We start from the raw sequence: 14,710 nt of genomic DNA, 5'->3' as shown, positions 1-14,710 counted from the left end.
TTTGAGATGTGGCGACCACATCTGCACACGGTATTCAAGGTGTGGGCGTACCATGGATTTATATAGAGGCAATATGATATTTTCTGTCCTGTTATCTATCCCCTTCTTGATGATTCCCAACATTCTGTTCGCTTTTTTGACTGCTGCTGCACATTGAGTGGATGATTTCAGAGAACTATCCACAATGACTCCAAGATCGCTTTCTTGAGTGGTAACAGCTAATTTAGACCCCATCGTTTTATATGTATAGTTAGGATTATGTTTTCCAATATGCATTACTTTGCATTTATCAACATTAAATTTCATCTGCCATTTTGTTGCCCAGGCACCCAGTTTTGTGAGATCCTTTTGTAAAAGCTCTTCACAGTCTGCCTGGGATTTAACTATCTTGAGTAGTTTTATATGATCTGCAAATTTTGCCACCTCACTGTTTACCCCTTTTTCCATATAGTTTATTAATATGTTAAATAGGACTGGGCTCAGTATAGATCCCTGGGGGACACCACTATTTACCTCTCTCCATTCTGAAAACTGACCATTTATTCCTACCCTTTGTTTCCTATCTTTTAACCAGTCACCAATCCATGAGTGAACCTTCCCTCTTATCCCATGACTGATTATTTTGCTTAAGAGCCTTTGGTGAGCCAGCTGGTCTTTATACTGGTCGGGCCAGCTGGCCTTTCATGTTTCATGTACTGACGCTGGTATTATGCTTATTTCTTGTATTTAGCTTCAACATCTCTGGCTTTATGTAGAAGATAAAAAGTACTATGCTTGGGACAAATCCAATTCCCAGAACTAGTCTGATCATGCAGCCCCACAGTCTGCTCCCATTGTGTACTTGATACTAGCTGTTAATTACATTCACCACCATCTTTGAGTCCACAGAGGGTCCGACTCCTGGCTTTCAAATATAAACTGTTCCACTCCCTTAGAAGCAACCGCAGCTACCTCCTTCCCCCACACATCCATATGACTGACTTTTCTTCCGGAAATCTTATCAATTTTTAAGGTTATGACCAGTTTCTGGAGCTTTGTCTAACACACCAAGTTCAGCTAACTCTCATACAACAGCATCTCCATCACAGAGTAAAGCTTCTGCCCAAGCAAATTCTTCACACTCTAAATTCTCTCTCGAGTCACAAGGAAAATCTTTAGTACTGCTTTACATGCAGCATTTGGCCACATCATTTTTATTTGCTCTGCCTTTTTTTTTTTTTAAATAGCCTCCTATTCTCCCAGAGCTTGCCCTTTGGGCCTGTAAACCAGCATATCTGTCTGTAAAATAAACTCAAATATTTCAGCAAAAACAACAAGGAGTCCTTGTGGCACCTTAGGGTATGTCTACACTACGAGAGTAGTTCAATTTTATTTAAAGCGAATTTGTGGAACCGATATTACAAAGTCGAACGTGTGTATCCACTCTAAGGACAGTAATTCGACTTTGTGAGTCCACACTAACGGGGCAAGCGTTGACATTGGAAGCGGTACACTGTGGAATTCTGGGTCAAGCCCCCAATGCCTGCTGGGGCAAAAAAATGTGTTGAGGGTGGTTTTGGTTAACTGTCGTCATTCAACCCTCACTCCCGCTCTCCCTCTGTGAAAGCGCCGGCGGGCAATCAGTTCGAGCACTTTTCTGGTGATTGACAGCGCGGACGCCACAGCACCGCGAGCATGGAGCCCGCTGCAATCATCGCTGCAGTTATGGCCGTTGTCAATACCTCGCGCCTTATCATGCACCTTTTTCAGAGGCAGTTGCTGAGAAATCGGGCGAGGAGGCTACGGCAGCGTGGTGAGGACATTAAATCTGAGAGGGGCACAGACCTCTCAAAAAGCATGGAACCCCGCGCCGTGGACATCATGGTGGCAATGGGTCATGTTGATGCTGTCGAATGGCGATTCTGGGCCCGGGAAACAAGCACGAACTGGTGGGACCGCATAGTGCTGCAGGTCTGGGATGAATCACAGTGGCTGCGAAACTTTCACATGCGTAAGGGAACTTTCCTAGAACTTTGTGAGTTGCTGTCCCCTGCCCTGAAGCGCAAGGACACACGGATGCGAGCAGCCCTGACTGTCCAGAAGTGAGTGGCCATAGCCCTCTGGAAGCTTGCAATGCCAGACAGCTACCGGTCAGTCGCCAATCAATTTGGAGTGGGCAAATCTACCGTGGGGCTTGCTGTGATGCAAGTAGCCAACGCAATCGTTGAGCTACTGCTCTCAAAGGTAGTGACCCTGGGAAACGTGCAGGTGATCATAGATGGCTTCGCTGTGATGGGATTCCCAAACTGCGGTGGGGCTATAGATGGAACTCACATCCCTATCCTGCGACCGGACCACCAGGCCAGCCAGTACATTAACCGAAAGGGCTACTTTTCAATGGTGCTACAAGCACTGGTGGACCATAGGGGACGTTTTACCAACATCAACGTTGGATGGCCGGGCAAGGTTCATGACGCTCGTGTTTTCAAGAACTCTGGTCTGTTTAGATGGCTGCAGGAAGGTATTTACTTCCTGGACCACAAAATAATTGTTGGGGATGTGGAGATGCCTATAGTGATCCTTGGGGACCCAGCCTACCCGCTAATGCCCTGGCTCATGAAGCCCTATACAGGCGCCCTGGACAGTGAAAAAGAACTCTTCAACTACCGTCTGAGCAAGTGCAGAATGGTGGTGGTGTGTGCTTTTGGACATCTCAAGGGGAGATGGAGAAGCTTACTGACTCACTCTGGTCTCAGCGAAACCAATATCCCCATTGTTATTGCAGTTGCTGTGTGCTCCACAATCTCTGTGAAAGCAAGGGAGAGAGCTTTATGGCGGGGTGGGAGGTTGAGGCAAATCGCCTGGCTGCTGATTACGCCCAACCAGACACCCGGGTGATTTGAAGAGCCCAGCAGGACGCGTTGTGCATCCGGGAAGCTTTGAAAGCTAGGTTCCAGAGTCAGCAGGGTAGCCTGTGACTATTACGTTTGTTTAAACAGAAGCTGAACTGCTCCCGTTTCTTTACCCAGTTAATGTTGACTATCCTCTCCAGTTACCAACCACCTTCCCCCCTTTCAACACACCTTTAAAAATAAAATAAATGAAACTTTGTTCATTAACACCGTTTTCTTTATTAAGGATTTCGCGGTAAAGGGTTGAAACTGGGACACAGACTGTGGTGGGGAGCGGGTGTAGTGATGGAACGGACACTTCTAAACTTGAGAAATGACAGGCTCCTGCTCCTAGAGCAGTCCGCAGTGGTGGACTGGTTGTTTCAATGGAGTCTGCCACCCCTCCTTTTCGGGACTCTGTGTGTGGGGGTTATGTGACTTTGTGGCGGGGCAGGACGGTTACAGATCCCCTGCTGCGTGGCTCTGTGATCCAGGCTAAGGACCGCTGCATAAGATCTGTAACCGCCCTCCCCCGCCACAAACTCACATAGCCCCCGCACACAGAACATGAAAACCACCTCCCAGACTGACCAGTGTGCCTAGTGACTGCAATGTGTGTGTGACCTTCTGCTGAACCTGCCCCCGTGTCTGTACCCTGGTAAAGGTGACTGTGCTCTCCAATTACCAACCCCCTTCCCCCCCTTCAAACACACTATCCTCTAAAAGAACATGACAGAAACAGTAATTAACAGAAACGTATTTTTTATTAAGAACTACACAGTTAGGGGATGAAACAGGGACAGGGGCTTGGGTGAGGCGCATTTGGAGGGAAGGAAAGGACGTATCAAATCTTTGGGAATGAGAGCCGTCTGCAATTTAAGCAATCTGCAGGGGTGGAGTGACTGTTTTCACGGCCCCTGCCGCCCCTCCTTCTTGGGACCTTGGGTGAGGGGGGGATGGGACTTTGTGGCGGGGGAGGGCGGTTAGAGATAGAATGCAGGGGGGCTCTGTCCTCCTGCCTCCGGTCCTGCAGAACATCTACAAGGCGCCGGAGCGTGTCCGTTTGCTCCCTCATTAGTCCAAGCAGCGTTTGAGTCGCCTGCTGGTCTTCCTGCCGCCACCTGTCCTCCCGTTCGCTGTGTGATCGCTGGTATTGCGACATGTTCTCCCTCCACTGGGTCTGCTGTGCCGCCTCGGCTCGGGAACAGACCATAAGTTCTGAGACTATCTCGTCCCGTGTCCTCTTCTTTCGCCGCCTGATCTGCGCCAGCCTCTGGGAGGGGGATGCCGGGGTAGCTCGGGAGACGCTTGCAGCTGTGGGATGGGAAAAAGGGAGTGAATTCCTCAAAAAGATACATTTTTGCAAACAATGATTAGAGTCTTTCTCTGTGAACAAGACCATTCACAGTACCTATCACATGTGCACTCAGTACAAGGTCGAATTTTCTGTCTTCACCTTGAGTGCCTGGGGTCTTGCTGTACAGATCACACAAGCGGGGCTGGACACCGGAATTCTGCTAGCAGGCAGCCATGGTAAGCCATGGTAAGCTGCTTAAAGCTTAATTTACAGCAGTGCCCTCCTTTCACGTTCCAAGCAATTCTCTTAGCATTGGCCAGTTCCTGCTGCAGGCGATCCGGCCGGCTTGAACTCTGCCCCTGTCCCACCCCTGTCGCGGCTGTCCCCGGGAAAGATCCCAGCATGCTGCCGGTGAACCGCTCAGCAGGAACAGTTCACCTCCCCGCCCCCACCACGTGGCTGTAAACCGCCGGTTACAGTTATTTAAAGGAACAGGCAATCAGTCCCCATACTAAAATTCCCCTAATTCAAAGCAGGTCACCATGAGTGATATCACTCTGATGAGGATTACGGAGGCAGAGAAAGACCGCATGCTGCGTGAATGCCAGCAAACACCAGGGCTGTATGCCACCATGCTTTGCCAGGCAATGATACTGGAGTACCTGCTGCTAGCCTGGCGCGGAAAAGTTTCCTACCATGGAGGAGGCAATAAGGCCGCTCTCCCCAGGAACCTGATGCAAAGGCTTTCACATTACCTCCAGACCTTCGTGGAGATGTCCCTGGAGGATTTCTACTCTATCCCCAGACATGTTAACAGACTTTTCCAGTAGCTGCACTGGCAAGGACTAAAAAGTTAAGCGCCAAGGGCAAACTAATCATTAAAAACCCATTGCTAACATACCATGCCTATTCTATTCAAAATAAATGTTTAAAACACTTACCTACTGATGTTTCCCCTGATTCACGGTCCGGGTTACCGCCTTGGGAGGGTTGGTAGGGGATCTCCGTGAGGGTGATGAAGAGATCCTGGCTGTCGGGGAAATCAGCATTAAAAGCGCTGTCGACTGCCTCGTCCTCCTCATCTCCTTCCTCATCTTCCCCGTCCGCGAACAGCTCGGAGGAAGTGGCCGTCGACAATACCCCATCGTCAGAGTCCACGGACAGTGGTGGGGTAGTAGTGGCGGCCGCACCTAGAATGGAATGCAGTGCCTCGTAGAAACGGCATGTCTGGGGCTGGGATCCGGAGCGTCCATTTGACTCTTTGGTCTTCTGGTACACTTGTCTCAGCTCCTTGATTTTCACGCGGCACTGAGTTGCATCCCGGCTGTAGCCTCTCTCCGTCATGGCTTTTGAGATCTTCTCGTAGATCTTCGCATTCCGTCTTTTCGATTGCAGCTCCGAAAGCACGGACTCATCGCCCCACACAGCGATCAGATCCAAGACTTCCCGATCAGTCCATGCTGGGGCCCTCTTTCTATTCAGTGATTGCATGGTCACCTCTGCTGGAGAGTTCTGCATCGTTGCCAGTGCTGCTGAGCTCGCCACGATGTCCAAACAGGAAATGAGATTCAAACTGGCCAGACAGAAAAAGGAATTCAAATTTCCCCGGGGTTTTTCCTGTGTGGCTGGTCAGAGCATCCGAGCTCGGACTGCTGTCCAGAGCGTCAACAGAGTGGTGCACTGTGGGATAGCTCCCGGAGCTATTAGCGTCAAATTCCATCCACACTAACCCTAATTCGACATGGCCATGTCGAATTTGGCGCTACTCCTCTCGTCGGGGAGGAGTACAGGACTCGATTTAAAGAGACCTCTATGTCGAAATAAATAGCTTCGTTGTGTGGACGGGTGCAGGGTTAATTTGAATTAATGCTGCTAAATTCGACATAACCTCCTAGTATAGACCAGGCCTTAGAAACTAACAAATTTATTTGGGCATAAGCTTTCGTGGGCTAAAACCCACTTCATCAGACGCATAGAGTGAAAAATACAGTAGCATGTATAAATATATAGCACATGAAAAGATGGGAGTTGCCTTACCAAGTGGGGGGTCAGTGCTAACGAGGCCAATTCAATTAGGGTGGATGTGGCCCATTCCCAACAGTTGAAAAGAAGGTGTGAGTATCAATAGAGGGAAAATTACTTTTTGTAATGACCCAGCCACTCCCAGTCTTTATTCAGACCTAATTTGACGGTATCAAGTTTGCAAATTAATTCCAGCTCTGCAGTTTCTCGTTGAAGTCTGTTTTGGAAGTTTTTTTGTTGAATAAGGGCCACTTTTAAGTCTGTTATTGAGTGACCAGGGAGATTGAAGTGCTCTCCTACTGGTTTTTGAATGTTACCATTCTTGATGTCGGATTTGTGTCCATTTATTCTTTTGCGTAGAGACTGTCCGGTTTGGCCAATGTACATGGCAGCATTGCTGGCACATGATGGCATATGTCACATTGGTAGATGTGCAGGTGAACGAGCCCCTGATGGTGTGGCTGATGTGGTTAGGTACTATGATGGTGTCCCTTGAATAGATATGCAGACAGAGTTGGCAACGAGATTTGTTGCAGGGATTGGTTCCTGGGTTAGTTTTTCTGTTTCCTTGTTGTTTTTGTTGATACAGACTAACACGGCTATCCCTCTGAAACCTATCAAGTATTTCAATGACAATGCACCTAAATAGTGATTTGTAGTGGCACAATTTCAGTGTGGTCTGTAGGTGTGTGGGTAGTGGGTCTTAAGAACAGACCCGCAAGATATTGCTTTTCAAGGACAAATCCCCAGACTCTAGGACAAATTCTTGAATTCTTTGGAGGTATTCAGAGTTTGCCTTGGTTCACAGTCTTGGCTTGACTCATTCATTCACTGCTCTACTAGCAATAAGGCTGTTGGATGGCAATCTAATACCAAATGAGAAAATTATTGTTACAAATTGAGTACACACTGTTTATACTCCAGCAAATAACATCTGTTAATGCTCTTTGGGGTAGAATATCTACATGGGAATTAAAAGTATCGCCTTCATATTTAACGGCCCTTCTTGAATTCATCACAGGAGACTATTACAAAACCACTAGAATTTTCTGAGGGTATCAGCAAACATGTGGACAAGGGGGAATCCAGGGGATATAATGTACTTCGGGGTTCTCAAACTGGGGGTCGGGACCCCTCAGGGGGTCGCAAGGTTATTACATGGGGGGTCGCGAGTTGTCAGCCTCCACCCCAAACCTCACTTTGCCTCCAGCATTTATAATGGTGTTAAATATATAAGAAATTGTTACTAATTTATTGGGGGGGGTCACACTCAGAGACTTGCTATGTGAAAGGGGACACCAGTACAAAAGTTTGAGAGCCACTGATGTACTTGGACTTTCAAAAAGCCTTTGACAAGGTCCCTCACCAAAGGCTCTTAAGCAAAGTAGGCACTCATGAGATAAGAGGGAAGGTCCTTTCATGGACCAGTAACTGGTTAAAAGATAGGAAACAAAGGGTAGGAATAAATGGTCAGTTTTCACAGTGCAGAGAGGTAAATAGTAGTGTCCCCCAAGGATCTGGACTGGGATCAGTGCTGTTCAACATATTCATAAATGATCTGGAAAACGGGGTAAGCAGTGAGGTCAAAGTTTGCAGATGATAAGTATCTTGAGTAATTTTGTAAGTCCAAAACTCACTGAAGAGTTACAAAGGGATCTCACAAAACTGGATGACTAGGCAACAAAATGGCAGATTAAATTGAATATTGATAAATGCAAAGTAATGCATATTGGAAACCATAATACCAACTATACATACAAAGTGATGAGGTATAAATTAGCTGTTACCATTCAAGAAAGCTCTGAAAGTCATTATGGATAGTTCTCCAGAAACATCTTTTCGGCAGTCAAAAAAGGTAACAGAATGTTAGGATCCATTAAGAAAAGGATAAATGAGACAGAAATCATAACACAACTATATAAATCGATGATATACCCACATCTCAGCTATAGCATACAATCCTGTCACCCCATCTCAAGAAAGATATACTGAATTGGAAAGGTACAGAGAAAGGCAACAAAAATGATTACAGTATGGAACAGCTTCCATATGAGAAGAGATAAAAAAGACTGGGACTGTTCAAATTAGAACAGAGACAACTAAGGGGGGATATGATTAGAGGTTTATAAAACCATAAATGATGTGGAGAAAATGACTAAGGAACTGTGAGTTACCCTTTCACATAAACACAAAAACCAGGGATCACCAAATGGAAAGAATAGGCAGCAGGTTTAAAACAAATATAAGGAAGTACTTCTTCATACAACGCACAGTCAATCGGAGGTACTCATTGCCTGAGGATGTTGTGAAGGCCAAAAGTATAACTGGGTTAAAAATAATTAGATAAGTTCATGGAGGATAGGTCCATCAGTGACTATTAGCCAGACGGTCAGGGACACAACCCTATGTTTTGGGGGGCCCTAAACCTCTGGCTGTCAGAAGCTGGGAATGGACGACAGTGGATGGATCAGTGGGCACCAACCACTGTCAGAAGATAGGATATTGGACTAGATGGACCCATTGGTCTGACCTGGTATGGTCATTCTTATGTTCTAATGGTTTCAGCTATTCAGATGGTTAAATTTCCCACAAATCATGAAAATCCTACTCTCCTCCACTGTGCTAATTTCTGTTCAGACACCACTGGGGGGTGGGGGCAGCTCTTAGCCTATCAATGACTCATCTGTTCAGTCTGGACACCATACACTCCCATTGGGGGGGAGGAAGGGGGAAATGCCTCTTGCAGAAATAACATTAATTGTTTTGTTTCTGGTTTATCAAACATCACACATGTTTAATAAGAATGTAGCTGCATCTTTGAACAATCTATGTCAGTAGGATTCACCTAGTCATGCAACATCTAATTCTGTACAAGGCTCCTTTCTTTAAGCACAAGAAGGACATCTGTGTGCTTTCACAGTTATTCAGCAGGTAACTGAAAGGAATGAGAAGTCACACACACAAGGGCCTCCTCAGTTCTGTAAGTGTTTCCTCTGGAGACTTGGATGCAGTGGAAATTATCCCACTGTGGCTAATGACCCCTCTGAAGACCTCAACCCATTGTTTATGAAGAAACAATCCAGTTATCATCTGTTATACACTGACAATGATTTCAGCACCAGTATAGGACACGAGAGATTCTCTGCCCCAAGGTGCTCACAATCTAGGCAGGAGAGACAAAGGGCAAAGCACATAGGGATTTTGGTTTAAATGATATTGTTACTGACTTATTTGTGGGGGACATCATGGCAAAAGCAAGTCTATGGGGGGAGATGTGACTGAGGAGTGGGGTTTGGAGAGCAGGGTTGTGAAGGCAGGCTAAGCTTGATCTGTCTCCCATTCAAGTCAATGAAAAAAAAAACTTCCAGTAACTTTAATAATGCAGGCTCAAGCCCTCTGTACTGGTTTGGGGAGGAAACATGGGAAAAGGGTCAGTAATAGCATCTCCTTTCTTTGTGCTCTCCCCCTTGACAGCAGCTCTTCCTCCTCCGTTCTACTGAGCCATGGGAAGTCATATACTCAGTGAGTCTCTTTACCTCAGAGTCATTTAAATACCTCAAATTAACATAATAAACATTTATTGTCAATACATTTCCTATTTAAATGTTAACACCCAAGAACAGTCCAAACCAAATCCCAGCTCCAAATGCCCCCGAACTTCAGGGAAGTTTGGATCAGAATCAAACTTTGTGGCTGGCCTATATATCTGTAAGGTGCTGAACAGATCCAAACCTTATGGCTCACAGTAAGAGAGCAAAAGTGAACCTTCTCACCTGCACACACTAACAAACCGCTGTGAGGACTGTCCCAGAAGCCGGCTGTTAAGTATTTATAGCTCGGTGGTACAGAATTTAACCTGACCTTTTGGTGTCACAAGTTGTTGTGCCTATTTCTGAGTGAGCCCACAGTTATGCCACTTGTCTCTTTCCTTTGGCAGCAGCTCATAAAGGAACAGCTCTTCCTAATATCCCTATTAGCTCCATTGGGCCACAGAAAACTGCATGTGCTTAGAGAGCCTCTGTCAGCAGTAAAGAGGATTTAGAGAGACAGGGACACAACATTGAACAGTTAAACAGTCCACTCAATCTTGACCCAATTTTTGCTGGGGAAGATGGTAGAGCTGTCCCAGCCTCTCTTCCTGTCACCGTGCCTCAGTGGGTCACAGCTGAGAATGCCAGATTCAGGACAACTGTTGAGAAATAGGACAGACTCACTCCAAACTGGTGGTTATTCTACCATTAGATATATTGAGCCAGCAACAAAAGTAAACTTCTGTCACACCATCCTGGTTAACCAGAAGTCAAAAATGCAGTCTCCTGAGGCATTCCAGCCCTTGTCTCACCATGCAGACAAAGACATGATGATGAGTGTTTACTGAAAACAAATGTAATCAAACAAAGGGTTCTTCTGATTTCAAAGGATTAATCATGTAGCCAGATCACTATATAACTCAGATCTTACCCAATAATCAGGCTGTTGCCAATCCTTTATTAGCTAAAATCTAAAGGTTTATTTTTAAGAGGAAAGAAGCAGAAGAGAGTTAAATGGTTAATTGATCATATACATACAATCACAGCAAACAAGGTGTGTAGCAGTGATGGAATAAACTGCTGGTTTGCAAATGTCTCTCTGGAAATTACCCAGACAGCTTGGGGGTCATCAGTCCTTGTTGATAGCTTCCTTGTTAGAATCTAGTCCAGAGAAATGAAGCAGGATATGAAGACAAAATGGAGATGTTTCCAGGGTCTTGTGTATACCCTCTCCCATCATGTGGATGGAAATTTATTGTCCCAAACAGAGCTCCCAGCACAGTTTGTGGAAAAGTACAGACCCAAGATGGAGTCCAGAGTCACATGGGCAAGTCACATGCCTTTGCATGGTTTGATGACTCACAAGGGCAAGCCACTGGCCACTTGGAGGCTAAGGCGGCTGCAGGAAGAGCCATCTGGGCAGAATGAGCTTCTTCTATGGCCCATTGTGAGAGTTAAATTGCCTTTGATGAGCCATCAACACAAAGCTGTCTGGCTTCAATGCAAATTTTACCTAATGGGTGTTACCCCAGGATCAAACACATCTGAAATACTGGTACATAATCAATATTCATAACATTAGATACAAAGATGATACATGCATACAAACAGGATAAAGAACAGGAGTACTTGTAGCACCTTAGAGACTAACAAATTTATTAGAGCATAAGCTTTCGTGGACTACAGCCCACTTCTTCGGATGCATACCAAAGAATGCATCCGAAGAAGTGGGCTGTAGTCCACGAAAGCTTATGCTCTAATAAATTTGTTAGTCTCTAAGGTGCCACAAGTACTCCTGTTCTTTTTGCGGATACAGACTAACATGGCTGCTACTCTGAAACAAACAGGATAATTATATTTGATAGACTAACTTTTCCATTGATACCTTACATGACATATTTTTGTATAAGATTTGTTGCAATTGTATAAGAGTAGTAGCAACATTGCTATACGTGGTCATATTTCAATCCATAGCCCTTCCTCCTCTCCAGCAAAGCACCATAGGAATTAGCAAGAGCTAAAGGCTTAAAAGCTGCTAAGGATCAGACAGCCTCCTAAGAGTTACAGAGCCCAAGGCACCTTTTGCGAGAGTAGGGGTTGCAGCCCCATTTCTGTGGCCCAATAAATTATCTGAGTGATAAGGGGTAAGAACTACCTGCGATGCTCCATGACTTATCCTTGACATTCATCCTGGGCAATCCCTAGATAGTACCGGATGTTTGGCTGCTAGAGAGGCTGGTCTGCTTGAGATGCTTCAGAATACAGTCATGTCCATATACAAATCCCATAGCACAAGGGTTGCTGGGATCCTCCGTGGCAGAATGCTCATGTTTCACTAAAGGAGCATATAAGGAAGCCTTTGGAAAATAAAATCGTATTGCATTTGCAATCCTGGTTATCAAATAACCCTGCCTAGTAATTTCCCCTCAACACAAATAGTTAGGGACTCTGTGCGTGTTTGCATCACAGGAAGGTATGTGTTGTGAGTAAGTGATTGGGAAGTAACATGGTCTCACAGGATGCAAGAAAGGGGTCAATTTCTTACATTAAGGGAACCAGGAGGGTGATAAATTGTTCTCTTTAACTACCAAGGACAGTACAAGAAGTAATGGGCTTAAATTGCAGCAAGGGAGACTTAGGAAATGTTTCCTAATGTCTAACCTAACGATCAGGGTAGTTAAGCACTGGAACAGATTCCATAGGGAGGTTGTGGAATCCCCATCATTGTAGGTTTTTAAGAACAGGTTAGACAGACACCTGTCGGGGATGGGCTAGATCAGTGGTTCTCAAACTTATTTGATCCTGCCCCCTTCTTTGTGTTTGTAGTTATTCACGCTCCCTCTCCCTCTCCTACTCCCCAGGCACCCAACCAGCAGCCACCGCTCTCTGGCCACCCAGCTCTGAAGGCAGAGCAGAGAGCGGCAGCTGCTGGCCGGGCAATACCATGCCACCCTTACTTCTCCGCTGCTGCTGGAGGCAGTGCTGCCTTCAGAGCTGGGCACCCGGCCAGCAGCTGCTGCTCGCCGGCTGCCCAGCTCTGAATGTGCACAGTAAGTTTACCTTAAAGCTTCTCATACACACCCCAGAATATACTCCATGGCCCCCCAAGGGGGAGCATCCCCCATTTTGAGAGCCTCTAGTCTAGAAGATAATACTTAGTCCTGACTCATGATTCTATGACACTACTCAGTAAAGTTTCCATTTTTAAATAATTTGTTCTGAATAACAAACTCATTGTACCAAGGTTGTGATGTTTGTATCATATGGGATGATGATGTGCTAGTCCAAATTAATGTTCAAGACACTTCAATAAGGCTTGGAAGATGTGGGATGGCCCCCTTAATCACAATGGACCAAAAAAAAAAAAAATCAAGGCAGGTGGCAAACTCCATCATCGTAGATGGATGGTGCACTCTGATTTCTGAATTAAGTGGAACTTTCTGTTTTTTGTTTGTTTGTTTGTTTTTGATTCTAAAGCAGAGAGATCTGATGGAGTCTATGGAGGTTACAGGTCTGCTGCTGTTCTGTTCCTAAACAATCATATCTGTTGTCATGGAGACAGAAGAACTGGAAGAGGTGGAAAGGCATTGCAGAAAAGCAACCAGTGGTGTCAAAAAGGGCAGTTTTCAGCTGACAGCCTCACAGCCTGGTGTGAATTCTGAGGATGAGGAGAAGTCAGAGGGTGCTGACCATGTGACCCAGGACAGTGAGTCACAGACTCACTACATTGCCATTCAAAGAAATTCCAAGTATTATCAGTCCATGAGGCTACGGACCAGACAGAAAGAGAGGAATAACAGAGAGGGGACGAATGCTAGGCATGCTGTAGGTGAGTACCAGACCCAGAAGTCACTTCTCTTCCTTTTTCCACTGCAATTGGGAATGATGGGAAGAGAGGGAGCTGGCCAGTGGGATGGGAGCTCCTGGTAGTCAACACTAGAGAAAGTAGGGGATTCCAGAACTCTTATTTGAGCACCAGTCCTTGCCCATCTTGCACAACAGGAATTTCAGTGCCAATAGATTACTAGTAGCTAGACTGGAACTGCCAAATAGCTGATTCTTTAAACACGTTCTCATTGCAGAGAACCTGAGCAGGCTTGGAACCCATGTTCTGCCTCTCTGAGGGTGGGGGGGGGGGAAGTTTAAGCAGGGAAGGCCACGTGGCAAGCAAGGAGGGAGCCAGTTCGCAGGATCACACAGTGAGGACGGAGTGGGGAAAGCGAGACCTGTACAAAAAAAGAATTGCGCAGCGCATTGGGGGAATCAACAGAGCAAACAGGAAGGCAGAGTGGCCAGAGATACCTGCTCCAACACATACATTATATTCTAGATGGACTGAGTATGAGGCAGGCCACGGAAGCCTTCTACTCTGTCATCCCCCAGAGGAGCACACTGCTCCATCCCCAGCAAGTGAGCCATGCTTCCCCTGCCAGCATAACGGTCATTTCCCACACCCCCAAACAGACGCCTGGGGGATTCTCTCCAGAAAGTGGGCATCTTCTGCTTTCCCAGACAAGGGGCCCACCTGACTCCATCAGCAAAAGGGCTCATTCTGCCCTGCACAGAGTGTCCAAGGAAAGTTCCTTCCCTTCTCTAAGCCAGCTTATGAGCAGACAGCGCGAGAGCAAGGAGCTGCTGCTTAATATTCTGCTACTGTTCTCAATGAGGTTCCTGGACAGACTGTCTGTATCCAACGCAGACCTCACTTCCACCCTGTCAGTACAGCAGCAGAACGAGCTCAGAGCGGTTTTCTCTGCATCTCCTGCTTACCCACCACCACGTCACTGCAGCAGAACCAGCTCAGAGCAATGTTGCTGTATTATGTGCCCACTACAGCATCAGTGCAGTCTGACCTGCTCAGAGCACTGTTGCTCTCCTGCATGCCCTGCTCTCCTGTGTCATTCCATTGCTGCAGTAGGATCCGCTCAGAACGGGGCTTTTCTCCTGCACACCTGCAGCAATAGTTCAACAGGGTCATTCAGAGCAATGTC

General features: G+C 46.3%; 1 protein-coding gene across 3 annotated transcripts in view; it reads left to right on the top strand.

Annotated features, from left to right (window-relative positions):
• The window catches only part of NGEF (neuronal guanine nucleotide exchange factor), a 110,459-nt gene that overhangs the window by 14,482 nt on the left and 81,267 nt on the right, over window positions 1-14,710 (top strand). For all 3 annotated transcript variants that reach the window (XM_054040539.1, XM_054040538.1, XM_054040540.1), the window contains one exon: window positions 13,197-13,548. In XM_054040539.1, the coding sequence (XP_053896514.1) occupies window positions 13,272-13,548 (277 nt within the window). In that variant the 5' untranslated portion in view covers window positions 13,197-13,271. The remainder of the gene's footprint in view (window positions 1-13,196; window positions 13,549-14,710) is intronic.

Source organism: Malaclemys terrapin, chromosome 9, assembly GCF_027887155.1.
Source record: "Malaclemys terrapin pileata isolate rMalTer1 chromosome 9, rMalTer1.hap1, whole genome shotgun sequence".
NCBI classification, from domain to species: domain Eukaryota; kingdom Metazoa; phylum Chordata; order Testudines; family Emydidae; genus Malaclemys; species Malaclemys terrapin.
This window is presented reverse-complemented; position numbering and strand designations above follow the sequence as displayed.